Genomic DNA, 20967 nt, shown 5'->3' with positions numbered 1-20967 from the left:
ATTCTGTTCCTTTTAGTCTCCTTGCTTTGACTTTTCGTGATAGGATGATTTGAATTACAGTTTGTCTGTTGCCCATGGGTTGGGTGTATTTGCAAATGCACCCAATTGCTTTGTAGAATCAATCGTTAGCAATCATGAAACTCTTACAGCTAATTTAGCCTTGTGTTAGTAAGCTTTCTATTTTTTTATGACAAATACCTGAGATAATCAACTTATTCAAAGAGAAGGTTTAATTTGGCTCTTAAGTTTAGGAGTTTCAGTCCATGATTGGACTGATTTAGTTGGCCAGGAGCATGTGGTCATGCTTTACCTCATGGCCAAGGCACAAAAGAGTGGAAGAGAGTGGGGTCCTACAACTTCCTTTAAGGGTATTCCCTGAATGACCTAAAGACCTCTCATTAAGCCCCATCCTCTGAAGTCTCTACCACCTCCCAATAGCACTGTCCTGGAGAGCAAGCATTTAACATAGGGCCACTGGGAGACATTTAAGATATACATAGTATAGTATAATAAGCCTGATTGTGTCATTTACTAACATGTCATGCTGTTATATACCCTGTCTTTACCTGTAGCTCGAATCCAGACCAAGGAGGAAAGCACCAAGAAACTTCCAAAGGACAGTGACCTCATCAGCCAGCTGTCCTCAGCACACATGGCAACACCCCAAAACAATGGCAATGTGGTCAGTTTTGACTCACTGAGCAGCAAGAGCAGCAGGATAGAAACAATTACCCAACCCATGCTCCAGAGTCCTAGGATGGGGCACAGGGGGCCCTGCTCACCTCTTCCTGACACCTCCCAGTCAAGGCCAGAGCACAATTCTAACAGGTGAGGCTTAACCGAAGGCAGAAGGAAATCTGGCATCCTTGAATGTGATGCCAGTAATGGCTCAGAGGCCACAGAGATTGTAGGCAGAAGGGCCATTAGGAGTTTGCAGGACTCAACACTTTCAGGAGACTAGGGCCATTAAATTCCATTCTGCCAGAGGCTGGCTAGGAGCTCAACAGACTGTGACAGCTGGTACTGGGAAGAAATAAAAGCAGTAAGGGAAGGGGGTCGGAGTTTGTCAAATAGGACAAATTCTTCTTCCTACACTCTCTGTAGGATAATCTTATAGGCAAATCTTCCTGCCAGTCTTAGATACATATTCCTATAACCTAAGAAAACAAAAAGCATTTGTAATTGATTATCTTCTTCTTTTTTTTTTTTTTAGCTCCAGACTGGCCATATAATTTGCAAGTCAGTACTGCAGCTTTGGGCCATCAAGGTCTCAGCAAGGTCATCTATGCATTTAGTGGGGCTAAAGGGCTCAGTCTTCCATAAAAGAAAGCAAAGACCCTGCTTCCTTTGATAGAAGTAGAGTGTTAAAAAGACAAAAGGACAGGCCTATGCTGACCCAAAATCGTATCAAGAATATAGCAGAGTGGAAGCAATATAGATAAGAGTTTTTCATTTTGGGTTTTTTTTTTTTTTTAAAGCAATGACTAAGTTACCAAAGAATATGAAGCCTGCTATATGAGGGGTTGTCTCTCACCTGTGCAGGCTCTTGACAAGGAGCAGGATTCAAATTCTCCTGGAAAGGCCACTGGGGGGTCAAACCAGACACAGGTGGGAGTCATGTCTTTATGGGGAAAAACTTTCTGATAGACATCAACTCCTCCCAGTGGAAACTCAAGGAAGTTCCACAGAGGCTGGATAGCTGCTTAGTAGAAATGAGAAGGAACATAACATGTGCTCTGCCAACATCCATGACATGCTCCTAAGCAGAATGAGAGCTCCATAGTAAGATACATTAGGAAAACAAAACATTGCCCTACACACTCCCACCCATGGAGATTGGCAGTACATGACAATGCATTAGGGTTCTGAGCATTCCAGCAGTGAAGAAATCTATTTGGTCCAGTTCCCCAAGTGTTTCTATACATATAAGCCACAGAATCCACATGAACATTCTGGAATTGGTCATAATGCTGAGGCAACCTAGCCCTTCCCTAGCTCATAGTGCTCAGGTGGGGGCTAGGAGACACTAAGGTGGTAGCTACTTACTGACCTCTGTCTTACAGGTATCAACATGGTTTGTGTGCAAGCACAGGTGACCTTCACAAGAACAGATCCTGCACACCTGTGACATTGACACGGCACATTGAAGATATTCACTCAGAACCTCTTTTCAGGAAAGACTTTAAACAAATCAACACTCCTCTCCATAGATCTGGGGTCTCTGCCTTGGTGGCACATGGTCACAGACCTCATGCTCCCAGATATTATATCATTAATGAACGTGACTCTCACAAAAAATCCCATCCAGCTTTCTGTTCAGAGAGACATTTCAAGATAGATGCTTCAGGTGACATTGTGGAAAGGTACCCCAGGAACACGCAACATTACATATCCAGGGCCCCTCACCAGTCTTGCTCTCCACAGCTGAGTGAAGAAGAGGAGGAGATATTGAGGAGAGAGCTGGTCAAACAGTCCTTCCCACCTCACTCACTGACAGAACTTCATCAGGCTCCTCACTTTTATATTGGTGAAAGGTCAGAAAGTGAGGCTCTAGATCTTGCACACCAGGGATGGATGCACTACAGTTCTGAGAATAATGGTTTTGAGGGTCACCATGACAGGCCTATGTATGTGCACAAAAAAACACGCTCCCGTCATTTCCAATACCCACAGCATCCGCTGAAGCCCAGAGTCAAGCCCAAGTTTGAGCCATCCTTCACAGAATCTGATTCTATATCAGCAGCTTCCAGTAGCGACCAGCAGAACAGCGGCACTGACCAATACCTACAAGTAATCCACAGCCAAGGCAAGTTGTCAAGATCTTCGGGCCAACTCGGTAGGAGAAAGGCCAAGTCCAGGCAGGCACTGATGACGGATCTGAGTGATCTAATTTGTTCAAATGTCTAGGCTTCCTCCAGTGACCTATTCACACAGATTGGCCCCCTTTTGAAGTACTGGGACTGCACCTGGTCTTACCACATCCGGTGGGTATTAGAAGGCGCCATAGCATATTCGAGCACATCTATGGTTTCTGGTGGAGGCCTGGAGACTCACAGGGCTACAACCATATATTCTATAGTATCTGTACACGAGTGTGTGATTTCCTGGAGTCTTTTCAGGCCATCATTTCAAGAAAATGTGAGTCCTTTGCCTTTATTCAGGGTGATTGCAAATCATAAACTAGCCAGATATCTCACTGCAACAGCAAAAGTCTCCAGAGATGTCTGCTCTTTCCTTTAGTGATTTGAGTGATATAGATATAGTGCGGTTTTCAGCATACAAATGCCAATAATAAGCACACAGAAATTAGGTAGCTGCCCTTAAAGATTTTACAATGCCTAGCTTGTAGGAATAATCTGCCTAGTAATAATCCACTTCGTAATGATGACAGTAACAAATGTATCAAGAGCTTCTTTTACACCATTTACTGGGCTTATTAATTATGACACTATGGACTAAACATAAGTCAAAGTTTAACCTAAGGATTATTGGTTCATTTAACTGGAAAGGATGGGGATCAAAGCTCACTCATAGGTGCAGTTGGAGCCAAGACATCAAAGTTTTTCGAGAATATCTGTTTTTTCACCTCTCTGCTCTGTTGCTTTCTTGTTAGGGCTTGACATAAGTGACTGCATTTTTGATTCTGACAGTTTTCACACTGCAGTAGCCAATTAAGTGGCTTGAAATGACCTCCTTTTCTCCCACTACCAGTAGGCTTCCTCCCTGTGGTAAGTGGAAGATGAATTCATAGCCATAGAAAATGCCAAGTTTGAAGCATTGAGCCATATTTTGCTACCAAAAAAAAAAAAAAACTCCCTACTTCACAATTTTTTTACCTTTATGGGCTGATCCCTTTTAATCCTTTGACAGGCATTTTGCAGTGTTGGGCAGCGGTATGTGTTCAGTTTGTCATGTCAACCAGGATTGTGCCCCTATTTGTATTTCCATATAATTCTTTCCATACTAAATTGTGTCTTTTTAACATTTCTGTCTCTTCCAGCATACCCTGAGTGTCCTCAGAACAAAAATGGTGTTCATTAGTTTCTACATTCCCAGTAACTGTCATATAATGGATATTTGTTTTTTATTGCTACTGTCAATCAAAATAGCAAGGGACACTCTCAAAGGATTAAATTTCTTCAGGAATAGTGGACATCACAATGGTAATACAAATGACACAGTAGACTATGAAGTGTTTGTGGCAAGGGGAAGTTTTTAAAAGCAAACTGATTATAGTTTGAATCAATTATCTTTGGCTACAAAGATTAAGTTTGGGTGAGGCTGTTGAGAAAATGGGCATCTTATCTGTTGAGGCACAGGGTTACTTGTGAAAACTACTAATAAAGAAGCACGAATATACCACAGTGGATTCCATATATATATGGAATATATATATGATACACACACACACACACACAAACATCAACAATTTTAAAAATAAATAAATAAATAAATAGAAGGAGGACCAGTGAAATAGAGAAAGGGGTTAGGGGTGGGGGGAGAGGACCGGAGGGAAACAGGAAGTACTCGGGACCTAAATGGAGGAAATTATATCCCATGCATATATGAATAGGTCAAAATGAACCCCAATGTTATATATAACTAGAATGCACTACTAAAAGCATTTTCTAAACATCTCACCAAAAGCACTTCTATAACAAACTCCTTTCAAGTGTCAGAGATCAGAACAACTATTCATTAAAAATGAAGAACAAATTCCTCCTGATAAGAACTGTCTGGTGAACATCTTAGCAAACTAGGGATGCTTCCTTTGTCACTATTTGTGTTTCAGAATTTGTGAATGCCAGAAAATTTTGAGACAAGCTTTCTGCACATCTTTGAAAGACCATTTTCTCTAGCCTAAGGTAGAATTTTCAAGCTACTCCAAGCCTGTGCACGTGTCATGGGAAACGTTACATATGCTTATATGAAGTGGATTTAATAAAGCATGTGAGTATACATTTAGTCTTGGAAAATAGAAACTGGGTATTTACCCACAAACTCCACTTCATTAGCTATGTGGCTTTAGAGACTCTATGTAATCCTCAGTTTCTTAACCTGCAAAATGAAGATAGTACTCATTACCTCATGGTTCTGCAAGAGTTAAAAGGCATGATACATAAAGTGCACACAGAATAGGGGCTGACCAGTAGTGTTGAGTAACAATTACTTATGGCTCAGCAAACAATAACCATATACATTTAAGTGCTTACTTGTGTAGATACACATAACATTTTCCTGAGCTAACAGTAATATGATGCTGGATCCCCTTGCCCCATAAACACCTGTTTGAAATTAAACTAGGATTAAGATCTGATATGGACAACTTTTGGGGGTGATTGAGAAGCCCATGGGAGGGGCTCTGGTCAATGGAATCTATAAAGCTCAGTCATTCTTCTTTCCCCTTCAACTCTCCATTCCAGCCCCAAACTGATTGCAAAACAGATCTTTGCCCCAGGACAGTTGTGTGGGCAGTGGCAACCTCCCTTTTGCTCTTGCTACCTGCTCATCCTGCATTGTGCTGCCTGGCCTCTAGTGGCAAAATAGGTCACCACCACCTGCAACAAGGCTGCCCTGGCCTCACCACTGAGTCGGCCAGTTTGTCACAGTCCTTGAGGACAGTTTCCATCTCCAAACATTTTGTACACCCAGGACTTCCCATTTGGGGGAAGGCAAAGATTAAAGATTATTATAGTGCTATTTTTTTAAACCTGTATTCCATGCTCTCTTTTAATAAGTGTAATCATCTCCTGAATGTTTGATACCTAACAAAATCACTTTCTACATCAACCTTACTTTCCCTTGGCTTTAAACCCAAACAAAATTCTTTGACCCAGAAACTCCTGCTTTTCACAATGGCCTGAAAGACATTACATAGAGCTTTAAACCCAAACAAAATTCCAATAGGGCCCAGACTGACTTTCAAGCCACAGATTTATAGAAATATTCCACATTGAATTTTTAATGAGTCTTTTTTAATTTAAAAAGTCCTATATGCTATTAAGTAAAATAACTAAAACATATATAATGATCAAAAATGAAAGAGAAATGTCTGTTGGCCTTACTCTCCATTATTAAGTATTCATTTTATCCCTTCCTAGAAGTGAATATCCTAAACATACACACATATGAACATAAACATCCTACATACATGTTCATGTATTGCTTGACAATAGGAGTACATCCTAAGAGATGTGTCATTAGATGATTTTGTTACATCATAGAGTGAATTTACATAAGATAAGATGGCTATGACATCAGTAGGTGTTATAATCTTCTGGGACCACTATCATGTATACTGTTTGTCATTAACTAAAACACCCTTATGTAGCACATGACTATATATAAGCATGAACATATAAACGCATTCAAGCACATCTCTAATCTCTGATTATTTCTTTCTCACTCAAGATATATATGAACATATGTTAAACATTTACGGTATGTCAAGCATCATTCTGTTTTTTATTAAATCATTTCACCTAAACATCAACTCTGTTAGTCCTATTATTTATTTCACTGTCCAAACAAGAATGCTAAGGTATGGAATGGTCAATGAATTGCCAAGGTCATGACCAGTAGGTGATGCTGCAGGCATTTGAACCAGACAATCTGCTCACTTATCCATAATGCCATTGCCCTTCAAACTGTATTCTTTTATCTAATACATAATGTAATATATGAATTCCTTTACCTATTGGTTCATATGCAAAAAAGTTTTATTGCAGAAGGGTAAGAACTTACTACCATTAAACACCATCCATGTCCATTAGCGAGAGTTAACTGTACTTGGTGAGAAAAGTCTATTCATTTCAACAAATATTGCCAGACTGCCTGGGCCTCAGCTCTGTTGAGCAATTGGTTTTTAATCTAGCCTCATGCTGCATTATTGTAATGATTACATAATATTCTAATAAATGTATATAATGTAACGTTGTATAATATATTGACAAATAGCTTGCTTCCAGTTGCAAAATCAATCTTATATGCCTTTGTATAGGAGGAGTCTGGGTCAAAGAACAAGTAGAGCAAATTTTAACATGTTTCTTTTATTCCCAGAGAGTTGCATTCATCTATAGTCCCATACACAGTCTAAAAACAAACACAAAACTATTTCTCCATTCTGTCATTAACACAGGGTATTAACAAACCTTTTTGTGTTTGGCTATTAGATAGGTTTTTAAAAAAGTCCCTTTTAATTTGAAATTCTCTGATTGAGGTTCTACATATTTTTTTATGTCCTTATTAGCTCTGCTGATTTATTTTTCCACAAAGTATCTATGTCTGATGCATTTTTTTCTCTCTATGGAGCTGCTTAAAATTTTCCTAATGATTTTTAAGAACATTTTGTCCAATAAGATACTTAATTTTGGTTAAAATGTGTCCCAATATTTTTTTTTGCCTATTATCTAACTTGTAATGGTATTTTGGTATGCTTAATATTTTTTTAAAATGTGGATACTTAGTTTATCCTCTATGGCTCCTAGAACTATTCATATGTATTCTTTCACCTGCTTTTCACAATGGCTTGGAAGACATTCATTATTATCCCATTTCACCTTGGAGTTAACTGAGGCTCAAAGGGGTTAAGGGACTTGACCCAAATGATACAACAAATAATGTGTGACACTTGAGGTTCCCCAATTCTTTATCCAGGCCCTCAGAAGCGGTAGCCCTTCAGGTCTTCCAAACTGTTCTTTCAAACCTTAAAAATGAGTATGCAATAAAGAAAGATAACATAAATAGGTCTCAGAGATATTGCTGGTTATCTGTGACAGTTCTGCTTCCTCACATGTTGAAGTCTGAACAATAGAGAAGCACACTGAGACTTCGCCTGGGAGGGAGAGGGGGGCCATAGCTGGTATACTAAGAAGCAAGGTGTTCTACCCTTTCTATAATGTCCTAGGCTTCCTTTGTTCTCCTGCTCTCTTCCTCTTATCTCTATCCTTCCTGCATAAGTGACTAGGCCCAGGAATGCTTGTGGGAGGGCCAAAAGGTGGGAAACAGGTGGGTGAAGGGGGAAGGGCGGGATGGAGCAGCCCAGAACACATTAATTAACAACCTTATAGCTCCCTGTAGGGAGGGGAAATTTCTGGGACAGGTTACCTTAGGTTAGAGCAGGGGCAGGTTCTTGATAAGAGTGGAGGAAGGGCTCTGAAGGAATTGACATTTCAATCCCTCAGGGGACAGTCTCCAACTTCTCAGACTCACTCAAAATTGACCTCCTTGATCTGAGCTGACTCGGTTTACCTCTCTATACTGACTGCCTGTATAATTCTGGCTTCATCAGCAACAACCTTTTAAAAAATTTAGCTGGACATAACCTTGAGGAAGAAAAAGGTTGCCCTTTTAGTTCTCACTGTGGGGCTGTGACTCCAACCCAACCTCAGACCTCACTCCCAGTGCCTTCTTGCCCCCTGGCCAGGCCACCTGGATGAAAAGAATTCCTGATAAGATCCCTTATATAAAGCCAGAACCTCTCTCACATGACAGCACATCACATCACACTGGACATCTCCATTCAGAGGCCCCACCGGCATCTAAACATGTCCAGAACTAATTTCACCATCTTCTTCCTAGAATCTATCTCTTTCCCCATGTCACTTAAGCCGCCAGCTATGCAAGCCACGTGGGAATCGTGATGCTTCTTCCTCTTTCCTCATCCCTCACAATCATGATTAATAAGTGTAATCATCCCCTGAATGTTTGATGTCTAACAAAATCACTTTCTACACCAACCTTACTTTCTTTTGGCTTTAAACCCAAACAAAATTCTTTGACCCAGAAACTCTTGCTTTTCACAATGGTTTGAAAGACATTCCATAGAGCTTTAAACCCAAACAAAATTCTAATAGGGCCCAGACTGACTTTCAAGCCACAGATTTATAGAAATATTCTACATTGAATTTTTAATCAGTGGCAGAGAGCTCTATATTGTACCTCCTAATCACTTCAACCTGGATTGGTCTTCTTTTCTGCACCTCCTGCTCCTCACTCCTACCGGGCCCTCCTCACTCTTCTCCAGACCTTGCGCCAGGCCACTAATTTTCTTTCACCTTCTAGGCTGCTCCTTAATGGGCCTCCAAGCCTCCAGGCATACTCCCTCTCCCTCCCTTAGAGCAGTACCCGGAACACCCTCGTTAAACCACCCTAGGAGTTTGTCCAGACTTGGCCATCATCGACCTCTTCTGGTCCCGGTGCTACTGGGAGCAACGCAGCGCCCCAACCACACCAAGGCTCTGGGCGGGTGCTGCAAAACTGCCGAACCAGCCCGGGCATCGTGAGCCCACCCAGGCGGTGGCACGACCTGCGGCGCCTGGCAGTCAGTCTCCCGACCTGCCAATCTCGGTGTGGGGCGTGATCTTCTGTGGATCCGAACCAATCCTGGAGCAGGAGGCCGGAGGCGGGGCTCCAGGCTCCACCTAGGGCTTGGCTTCCGGCCTCCCAATTAGTGCACCACCCTTCTCACTTCACGTCTCCGGTGGGGATGGACCCGGCCGAAGCTGCTCACGTGAGCGAGACCGTGGCAGAGAAGGTGCTCCAGTACCGGCGAGACGCCTCGGGCTGGAAGATTTGCCGGGAGAGCGTGAGTGAGAAGCTGGGCGGCAAGGGGTCTCGGAGACTGCTCCCTGGGGCCTGGACCCCAAAGTCCCCAGACTCCTCTCCCGGTTGCTTATCGCACTCCAAGCCCCCGTAGCAGGATTGAGGGGGATCTCTTAGGGGGTTGTTTCCTTAATAAATACTGGACTTGTGCTCACAATGACTCCAGAAAGCAAGAATCTGCTCTTTTCTCTGAGTGACTTACCCTGAGTCTGACTCTGAGTGGCTAGATTTGGAACCCGAAACTCCAAGCTCCAAGCCTTTATACCGTTCTTTAGCATGAGCATCTTTGTCCCAGAGGTGGTATGGGAATCGTTTTTCTTACTTAACATTTGTAATTTTTAACAAATACCCCCAAATTACTTACTTAAAATGGTTAATGGCATTTAAGATGATTTGAAAACCACCCTCAGCATTTAAGACCTCCCTCCCCATCCCCTGCGGTGGGGACAGCTTTACTAGTCCCAACTCTGCCTGAATGGGTTGGGTCACCTTGGATAGTGCATCCCCTCTTCTGAAGAACATGGGACTGAGCCAGGTGTTCTCCCAGAGCCCTTCTAGCTCTAAAATTCTATGATTCTGTGCCTTTTCACAGAATGGAGTTTCAGTTTCCTGGAGGCCATCTGTGGAGTTTCCAGGGAACCTGTAAGTGCACACTTGCTCAAAGCTTGTCACAGAGTTTGCTTCTCAAAAGATTCCAATCGACCCTAACACACTGTGATCAACTAACCAATTATCTTCCCCAAAAGCACTAGCTTCTGTTTATATCTAAATCATTTCCAGCAAGCCATATTCCTGTAAAACAAAATAAAAACAAAAACAGAGCACCTGTTTCTGCAGGCCCAAGGGGAGGTGGGCTAACATATTTCAGCCCCTTCTCTGCCAGCCTGTCCCAAGGAAATATGATGGCTTTGGCATGGTCCACCTTCCATTCCTTAAGTATAATCCCAAGATAAACAAGTTTGATTGATGCTTTGGGGTCAAATTCCTTTTTGTGCTTCAGGTATCGAGGAGAAGGGATCCTGTGTGCGACACCAGAGGAAGTATGGGACTGTGTAAAGCCAGCTGCTGGGGGCCTTCGAGAGAAGTGGGATGAGAATGTGACCAGTTTTGAAATAATCCAAAGCATCACAGATGTAAGTTTTTCCAAACATATTATCCATTGACATTGTCTGGGCCTTGCTGCAGTAACCTGGCCCCATCTCCTCTGGAGGGTGTCTGTGACACTTTTTGGTAAAGAGCATGTCCTGAACATACTGGCTGCCCACTGCTTGAAACACTCTAAGCCAGCCTTGGCCCAGTTATAGGTAGGAAACCATGACTTTGAGAGGCAGAGAAGACCTTAACAGAACCAAGAAAATATAAATGGCAGTAGTTGATGAAGTACCGAATGAGTCTAGGCTCCAAGGACACCAAGGCAGTGCCTGGATTTGTTAGTTTGCAATAGTGCCCCTTGATGGGGCCAAGAGAATGAGTGGAGAGACCTTTGGCATGGAGTCAGAATTCTCTGCCAGCTGTGGAGCTGTGCCAAGTGGCAGTTTCTGGATTACAGTCTTTCCTTTAGGAATATGTATACCATTCAGATTAGCCCTGCCTAGTAGAACTTTCTACAATGATAGAAATATTCTGTAATCCACTTTGTCCAATAAGTTATTCACTAAGTCCCCTGTGGCCACAGGGCATTAGAAGGTGGCTAGTTTGAGGAAATGAATTAAGTTTATTTAACTAATCTAAATGTAAGCTTAAATAGCCACATGGAGTTGGTGGCTATCAGAGTAGAATTCAGATGTTGATAAGTCTGCCCTGAGGTCCCCTCATTTTGATTACAGACTTTGTAGGGGGGAAAGTCATAACCAGAACTAATGCTTTTTGAGGGTAAGCATTGCTGAACTGTCCAATTTGAATGGTATCTTGATTTTGACTTCAGAGACCTGGCACCCTCTTGAGTGTTTACACAGATGGTATTTTGAAATCTCATACAAGAGTTCTCAACTGATGAATGTTTGGCAGCCACGTATTCTCAGCCCTATCCAAGAATTTTCATTTGTCTCCTGTTCAGTATTACAGGGGTTTCTGTCAATGTTTTCTGAAGGATGAGACACATTCCCTGGGGAATAAAAGGGGACTTAGGTCCTACACAGTCAAAGCTGAAATTGAATACCATAGTGGGGAAAAAAAATGCCTTGTTTTAATTCTTCTTTAATCTCTTTGATGACTTAAAGGGGACTGTCTCTGGTGCTGATGTGCCCTTGAAACCTGTGTCACATTTGTTGATCTCCTTTATAACAAGATAGATAGCTGGTCCCAGGGTCAGAATTAGCAACTTTGCATTGCTTTTAATTTATGGCAAGTGATTTTTTTTTTCATTTCTGATAAAAACTTCCTTTTAAAATCAAGTGATCTAAGTTTTTAAAAGGCAGCACATTTAGACAGCAATATTAAGTGAATTAACATGATGGGTGATACCAGAAATAGCAAAAAAATTAAGAGAGTATTCAAATAATTATATGCAAATGATTGAAGCTGAGGAAACTTGGGTTAATGTCCTTTAAAGAATAATACAACTGGGCATGATGGTGCATGCCTGTAATCCCAGCAACTCAAGAGGCTGAGGCAGGAGGATAGCAAGTTTGAATCCAGCCTGGGCAACTTAATGAGACTCTGTTTCAAAATTTTAAAAAAATGATAATTATTTTAAGAAGGGCTGAGGATATAGCTCAGTGGTAAAGTGGGACAGGATTCAGTCCCCAGTACAAAAAAAAAAAAGTAATATATAGAATTTTTTAAAAAAATAGTTTTTATATTATATATTTTATATATTTTTTAATATTTGTTATATTTTTAGCATGTTTACAGTTCTTTGTCTTCACACAGTGACTGGTGGGAGTGATAATAAGAGGCTTCAAAAGTTAGAGGATGATACTAATCTGCCATAACAATGATTAAAGGCTAAGCTGTCATTTACAAACTCAGAGTGCTTTAACTGAAACCTTGGAGAAGGGAAATAGTTTGACAGAGGTAAAGAGAAGCACCCAAGTTCACACAGATAAGAAGCTGACCTGGGACCTGAGAGCCACCTGATGGCTCCAGCTTTCCTGCCTCTCAGCCACCACAGGTGCCAACTATCTTCCAGAGGAGTCCAAGAACCTCTTTCTACCCCACTGCCTTTTCCCCAGCTCCAGTTCTGGGTTCTGGTGACCTGATCCCTCAGAGGCCCCACAGAGTTCTGTTTTCCTCATTGTTATTACACTGTAAGCTCCTCACTTTTCCCATCTTGCCAGAACCATACAAGATAGCCAGCTATTCACCTATGCTGAATTCTACATTGGTGCAAGTTGCTATTGCCTTCTTGATCAGCTTGCTAATGGGTCATGCTGGCAGGTCTTCCTGTTCCTCTGGTACCCTGGTTTGTGCCTGTGATGCCTGCTTCCCTATATGGGGCTGCTGCTCCAGGCAACACAGGGCCCTTCGTCCCTGGATGGGCCACAATTTGCCCATGTATCCTTCCTGATCCCAGATGGTCTCTGATGCAAGGGTCTTCAACTTTTTTGCTTACATACCTCTGACAAATTTTTGAGAAATTTTGTATGACCCCACACATCTAGTTGACAGCTAGATTTTTGTAAGTTACAAAGCATGTCATTTCTGACATATTAATAAGTTTGTCAATTTTGAACAAAGTATTGGTATCATTCTTTTAGTTGTATCTAAATAGCATATGAATTTGTATTTACTGTCACCCATTTTAAAAATATATGAGTAAATTTTTCTTTAAATAGTCAGAAATTATATATAATTAATTGTGTTCCTTGAACTCAAATTTCCATTTCATGCAACTCAATGAATTTTATCTTAATATACTGCATGTTATTCTTGGAAGTCATCATCTTACATCATAGATACGCATATAAATTGAAATTATTTTTTAATTGTATCTTTCCTTTGACTATAAGACTAATTGTATGTTTTTAATCCGGATTGAGTATAATTTATTAAAATGACAAGATTACATTACAACTTTTGATGGGGAATTATTAAACACAAAAAGAAAAGTATTATGCATCTCTGGATAAGATAAATGGAATTCTTTATTTTAATTAATTCATGTGTCCATGAAAAAATATAATTTCTTGCCAGAGAGATACAGTCTTCAATAGACATTAACTGCAAATAGCAGAGGCTACTACATGCTACTGGTTTACAAAAAAAGCAGAGAAGAGCTGACAATTGGTAGCTCTTAACAATTTAGTGAAAATAACAAAATATGGAGAAAAGGCCCTTTCTTATAGATTGGCATTTCTTGACATCATTTTGACAAATCTTAAATGTTCTAATTCTGAAATAAACATTAGATCAATGGATGGGTTGATGAAACATACCATGAATATGTTGACATCTATGACTTGCTATGGACCTCATCTTGGTCTCCAGACACTTTCTCTCAGAAATGATATATTTGAGGCTAATAATCAGAAGTATATAATTATTTTCCTTGAACTCAGATTTCCATTTCATGCAACTCAATGAATTGCATGGAAGCAGTGTGGCTATTTTTTTTAAAAAGTACTGAGTTATATTGTTATATTGTGTTTATGTACAAGTATGTAACAACCAATCCTACTATTATGTATAATTATAATGCACCAATTTATTTTTTTTCTTTTTTTTTATTATTATTGGTTGTTCAAAACATTACAAAGCTCTTGACATATCATATTTCATACATTTGATTCAAGTGGGTTATGAACTCCCATTTTTATCCCATATACAGATTGCAGAATCACATCGGTTACTCATCCACGTTTTTACATATTGCCATACTAGTCACTGTTGTATTCTGCTACCTTTCCTATCCTCTACTATCCTCCCTCCCCTCCCTTCCCATCTTCTCTCTCTACCCCATCTACTATAATTCATTTCTCTCCCTTGTTTTGTTTTGTTTTTTTCCCTTTCCCCTCACATCCTCTTATATGTAATTTTGTATAACAGTGAGAGTCTCCTTCCATTTCCATGCAATTTCCCTTCTCTCTCCCTTTCCCTCCCACCTCTCGTCCCTGTTTAATGGTAATCTTTTTCTCATGCTCTTCCTCCCTGCTCTGTTCTTAGTTGCTCTCCTTATATCAAAGAAGACATTTGGCATTTGTTTTTTAGGGATTGGCTAGCTTCACTTAGCAAAATCTATAATGCACCAATTTAAAAAACTCTTCTGCTATTCTTTTCTTCTATGAAATACCAGAATTCAGAAATAGTGAAATCACCTTGTTTCTGACCCCACACTTTCAACTATGCTTAAGAAAGGGAAAAACATGAAATTCTAACCCCAGTGTATATGATAACTTGATTAAATATTTAAATCAGTGTTCCTGATTGTCTTTGGTACCCTAGGGGTACACCCAGAGAGAATTCATGATAGGATGATTCTACATGAGGGAAGATGGGAGAATGCTCTTTTTGTGTATGTGGGGGGTTTTTTGTTGTTGTTGTTTTGTTTTGTTTTTTAAGCAGGAAAAGAGACCCTAACTGCAGATGCAGCCAATTTAGGAAGTGAAGTCATCTGGAAGTTCATCCCCAGTATACCCAGTGGAAAGTTCTTTAGCATCACCAGGGCCTCCCTCTGAGCCCTCATGTGCACAGTGCCATGCTTTCCTTTCCCCTGGACCCTGGTAGACAGGGGAGGGCTAGGAGAAGATCTCTGACCTTCAGACACAGCTAGGCTCCCTTTTTTTCTTTGGCAGACACTTTGCATAAGCAGAACCTCCACCCCCTCAGCTGCCATGAAGCTCATTTCTCCCAGGGACTTTGTGGACTTGGTGCTAGTCAAGAGATATGAGGATGGGACCATCAGTTCCAATGGTGAGTGACAACCAGGTGCTGCCAGGCCTGCCCAGGAGGCTGGGCTCTCTCCTCCACTCCTCAGATTCTTAAGGAAAGCCAAGCAGCTGGAAACCAAGCAGTAGTAGGGTGTGACCATCCCTACTGCACATTCTAAACAATGATCATCTCAATAACAGAATGTGCCTTGCCTTCACAGTTTGGGGGGATTCCATGCCATGAGGGTCTGAGGTGGGAGAATCCTTGTGCCAGTAATTTTATTTATATAGATATATTTATTTAGTCCCAGATCTTGTTAGCACCCCTTCTTTTTCCTGCTGAGACTGGTAGTTTGTGCTGTGGACATGCAGGTTACAGTTGGGTATCACAAAACCTTGATATGCAGTGACTCACTGAGTTCATGCATGTGTCCTCCTGAGAGGGTTGAGCACATTCCACTCCCTTCCTGCTCAACAAAGAGCAGAGCTGCTACCACACAGCCCATACTGTTCCTCTGAATCTGCTTCATGGGGGAGATTATAGACACATCCCGCTTCTGTCAGCTGAGATTTAAGAAAGGCACCTCCCTCCTTCCACCCCCAAACCTTGTATTATAGAATATTCTTTGTTCCAATATTCTTATCGGCTTGGGGAAGCTGCATGTGGGAGTGTAATATTTGTGTGTGTGGATTTGAGTATGTGCGCATGTATGGGAATGTAAGTGGGTGTACAGGGTGGGGAAGAAATTTGAGGCCATGTAGCAAGAGTCTCTTGCCCTCTCGCCAGCTCTCAGTAACTGGTTCTGCTCACATTGTAGCACTTAAGTGGCTAGGTCTGACTGAAGCTGTAGATCACTGTTTGTCTGAACTGTCTTCCAGCTACCCATGTGGAACATCCAGTATGCCCCCCGAAGCCAGGTTTTGTGAGAGGATTCAACCATCCTTGTGGTTGCTTCTGTGAACCTCTGCCAGGGTAAGAATAATGAAGAGGGAGGCCCCTGTTTCAGACCTGACTGACTTCACTCTGGACACTGTAAGAATAGGTACTTTGACTAGGATTCATAAGAACAAAATGTCTTAGGCTCTTTAGGCTTTGATGTTACAAAACACTATTACACACAAACACATGAGTGATATAATATGCTAAAGCATCTCACACATGGGAAAGAGTTGGGGGATGCTGTTATAATTTAAATTTTTGATATGTAAAATCCTTACTCCCACCCCATAAGTCAGGTTGAACAAATGCCATGGTCCCATTTAGAAGATGAAACAGTTTCGGGTAGTTAAGTATGTATCTATGATCAGTCTAGGAGGTTGGCAGAGTCTGAGCTCTGGCAAATTTCTCCTGCACTCCCTGGGAACCATCCACCAGCCTGGAGCAGCTGGGAGTATGACCATCCCTACTGCACATTCTAAACAGTGATCATCTCAACAAGGATTGGGTTGGTCTTGGGAGCTGAAGGGCAATCAGAGACCACACTGTGAGTCAATCATGGAACTGAGCCTGGGATCCCTTCCTGTTTACCCACAGCTCACAAGGCCAGGTTTTTACAAGGAACTTTATATGTAATGAATAACCTGAAGGTCACTAGTGTATTCTGGGTGCCACCCAAATTGACAATAAAAGAGAGTACACCTGCCACTGTATCCCTGTGTTCCTACAGACTCCAAGAGGGGAGGGGCTTGAGCTTTCTCAGCCCCAGGAGGCAGGCCTGATGCCATAGGACTTTACTAGAAACCAGACCTGGACTCCACCTAACACTGTGTTTGCTAAGCTGGCTTTTCAAACATCTTTCAAAGGACTTTTCTTAAATGTAACAACATTTTAAGTCTGAAAATAGCATAGTCATGCTTTTTAACACACACTAGGATTTTTAGTCCCCTCAGTACAGAGGTGCCCTAGATCCAGGGCTCTAACCTCTGCTTCATTTCCTTATTGTCCCCACTTGGCTGTCAGTGCTGAGAACCACCTTTCCATGGTGCCATGTCTGCTGGAAAGGAATTTTTCAGAATAAGAGTTCTCATATAAGATAGCAAAGGTTATTGCACAAATTTTGCAGATGGCCTGGTTGGGACCAGAAAGTCCCCACAAAACCCAGCTAGTATGCAGGTTTTAAACCAAGCATTCACTTGCCCAGCTCTTGTCCACTCAACAAAGTTCTGAGTTTTCAATTCTGCTATTATTTCAATGAAATTGACAAAGGTACATTGAGGTGGGTTGGAAGTCATAATATAGAGCTTGTTATATAATTTATCATTTATTTAATAATTGAGTGACTAATAAGTTATTTAATCAATTATTATGAAACTTACTGTATTAATGAAAATTATCACTAATCATTCACCTATTATTTTTTCAAAAGAATAGAACTCTAAAAACAAATTATTTCATTTACTGCAAGTGTTTTGTTGCTCAATTGTTTTGGTGTTTTCATCAATGGGATGATGGGACATAATGTGTTAAAGATGCAAGTGTGAAAAGGGCAAACCATATATTTGTATTGTTATGAAAACAGTTTTGATCTTGTAAACCCCTGGAAAGGGTGCCAGGGTCCCCCAGGAGCTCCTGACATTTTGAGAATTGCCGCCTGAGCAGACAGACAAAACCAGCTTCTGTGTTCACTCCTCCCAGGGCCTCAAACAGTGAGGGTTCTTGAAAGCATCTACAAACAAATCTGTCAGAGGGAATCTCTCTTCTTAGAAAGGAGGGACCCCCCCCCCCCAATCAACCCCCGAGGGCCTGATGGGACTATAGGATATGTTCACTAGAGGCCATGTTCCCATCTTAAACAAGAAAGTACAAAGTGGCCCCCTGGGCAGTGAATCCTGCAAGGGATTGAATGTGGTCGCTGTGTAACAGCCGTTTCTCCTGGGCCAGGCTCTCTTTGCCTGATCTGGTACTGTGCCAGCCCCTCTGCGGCAGATGCCTAACACAGCTCTGCTGTTGCTTTCACAGAGAGCCCAACAAGACCAACCTGGTCACATTCTTCCAGACTGACCTCAGCGGTTACCTCCCACAGAGCGTAGTGGACTCCTTCTTCCCTCGGAGCATGACCAGTTTTTATGCCAACCTTCAGAAAGCAGTGAAGAAATTCCATGACTGATGCCCTCAGTTGTTGGCAAAGAACATCTGTGACTCATTGAGGAGCTCCACTTGCTGGAATACCTCAGATCTAGGAGAACCCAAGCCTGCTTTTACTCTTGGGCAGTGAGTCTCTAAGAATGCCAGCCAAGGGCGATAGCCCACCCACTCCTACTTCCTCTGTCCTCTCAGGATTGGCAGGAGAGGAACCATTCACATACTTCTAATTCTACCTGTGATCCAAATTCACCTGATTCAGGATGGACCCAAACTTCTGGCTACCTGACAAGAACTCAGCTCAGCACTGTGATTCCAATCCTGTGTGTACCTCTCACTGTCAGAGGCCATGTCTCCATGTTTGTCCTAGAGAATCATGATGAACACTGAAACCAAGTCCTCAGTGCATTTTTTGGAAACCCTCATACATGTTTTAACACCACGTAAGATTTTCCCCTTAAAAACATGTCAACTTGGAAAAATAATTGTTTTGAACAATTGAATAAGCCTTAAGAAAAAATTATTTCCATTTGGATCAATACTTTCCGTGGTTCTTCTGTTGGAATTGGTCTTCTGCCTTCTTTCCTTTGAGTGAGTTAACTTTCATATCACCAGTAACACCAGGGAGTTTGAATCTGCCCCAGGCCAAATCTGCAGTCTTTGAGATTAGTTTTCTTTGAGAGTGACTCTAAATAGAGTAAACTTCTCCTGTCTGTGTGCAGAACTCTGGGGATAAGCGTCTCCTTCCCCAGGGTATCTACCTCTTCTTGCCCTCTGTTAAGAAGGCCAAAGCTGGAGTGCTCTGGCCTCCAGGGCCCCATCAGGCCACACTGCCACCGAGAAGGAGGGCAGAGCAGGCCTCCCTCTAGCATCCCTGGCTAGAATCTTTCCTCTAAGAGTCTGCTACTAGACTGTACAACCCTGCAGTGTCCATACCCACCTGTATATCATCAGAGCCAGGGAGCACAGCTTTATCACCCAGAAGAGACTCAGCAGGAAGTCAACACACAACTTCTTTTACCTGTGTCCAGTCAAGGCATCATAGCCAGAATGATCCTCTAGCATTCCTTTGAAACCTTGTCTGGCTTCCACCTTTGTAAGGAAGACCCCTCCTGTGTCTGATCAGAGGCCCTTCATGTGGCAGCTTCTGTTACTATTGCCCATGCAGGAAATTTCCATGGCATTCCACCTTTGCTACTCCAAACATAAGTCACTAACTCTTGGATGACCAGTCACTTAAGGACTTGAATCTGGCCCATGTGATATTCTGTGCTGACGCTACATGAATCAGTTTGCATCAGGTTAAACTGGTTTGAGCCCAGAAGACTCAGAACAATTGTTACAGAAAACATCACCATGCCACATGATGAGATTGTGCAGGCACAGGGAGTGTGCCCAGCCCTGGGCAGGCCCACAGAAAGACCCGGGGGAGAAAGTAGGTCTGCTTTGACTTTCTAATGTATGGAGGCACACCGTTTCTTGAATTTTGACACAGTGAGATAATGTATTAACCAGTAAAATGCCATACAAAGCAAAGAACTAGGACTGCCAGGGAGGGGCCCTTGAGAGGATTCCTTCTCATGGAGAGTACTAGGTCCAGGGTTATTAACTGTAATGTCTGCAGTGTTGGAGAGTAACTGGAAATATTGTTTCTAAGCCACTGTTTTCCAAGCCTCTGTCAGCTTCAAAGAAGTTGGCCAAGGACAGTGAAACCTCACAATGAAATCCTCACGCGATGGAACTCAGATGGATGAGTTTTAGTTTCAGGGCCCTCTTGCCCATAACTGCCCTGAATTCTCTTGACTTGGAGACCAGGAACCTGAGCAAGAGAAAGGGAACTTCTAAAAGAGGGCAGAGACAGGAAGAATACTTGGAGAGCCATGGGCTCACCATATTCATGCCCTTGTCCTCAGACAACCTCTTCCTACCCACCTGCTTGCTTTGCCTCATTTCCCAAGGAGTCTCAGGATCACAGGCCCATAATAGCTCCATGCTCCTACCTTTCCCCACCTTCCTTTCTCTTTCCCTGGGCTGGTCCCACTCTATCACTTGGCTGCTTGAGAAGACTCAGAACAATTCCCGGTCACATGCGTGCCCAGATGATGAGATTGTGCAGGTATGGAGTGTGACCTCATTGCCCGGCCCTGGGCAGGCACACAGTAAGACCCTGGGGTGTGGGCATTGTATTGAGTTATACTTTCATCAAGTTTACCTCCAGTGTTCCTATTAAATCTAAAAACTGATAACATGATATTTCAAATTTCTTATCTACTTGCTTGAAGAAATTCAGGATGGGGTGAGCAAGACAATGTGCAAGAAACAAACTAAGCCCATTATTTCTCAGAATAATAAAACACAATCAGCTGATGCTAACTGTGACGAGAACACTAAAGGGGTTTACCTGAAGAGTAGGAACCCAGCTGGGTTTTCTGAGTCCAGTCTTCTGAAAGATTCTTGGCTTCCTGTGGACCCTGG

General features: G+C 42.1%; 2 protein-coding genes across 2 annotated transcripts in view; both read left to right on the top strand.

Moving 5' to 3' along the window:
• Tmc3 (transmembrane channel like 3) overlaps positions 1–3109 on the top strand; it is a 41115-nt gene extending 38006 nt beyond the window's left edge. Inside the window, exons 21-22 of the mRNA XM_027920265.3 lie at positions 573–828; positions 2064–3109. Of these exons, the coding sequence (XP_027776066.2) occupies positions 573–828; positions 2064–2907 (1100 nt within the window). The 3' untranslated portion in view covers positions 2908–3109. The remainder of the gene's footprint in view (positions 1–572; positions 829–2063) is intronic.
• A 6338-nt stretch (positions 3110–9447) lies between these two features.
• Stard5 (StAR related lipid transfer domain containing 5) lies at positions 9448–19033 on the top strand. The gene is made up of 6 exons (XM_027922373.2): positions 9448–9586; positions 10196–10245; positions 10604–10736; positions 15336–15453; positions 16290–16383; positions 18370–19033. The coding sequence occupies exons 1-6, from the start codon at positions 9488–9490 to the stop codon at positions 18515–18517; spliced, it is 642 nt and encodes a 213-aa protein (XP_027778174.2). The 5' UTR covers positions 9448–9487; the 3' UTR covers positions 18518–19033.
• Positions 19034–20967: the final 1934 nt, after the last annotated feature.

This window comes from Marmota flaviventris, chromosome 2 (assembly GCF_047511675.1).
Source record: "Marmota flaviventris isolate mMarFla1 chromosome 2, mMarFla1.hap1, whole genome shotgun sequence".
Lineage (NCBI taxonomy): Eukaryota > Metazoa > Chordata > Mammalia > Rodentia > Sciuridae > Marmota > Marmota flaviventris.
This window is presented reverse-complemented; position numbering and strand designations above follow the sequence as displayed.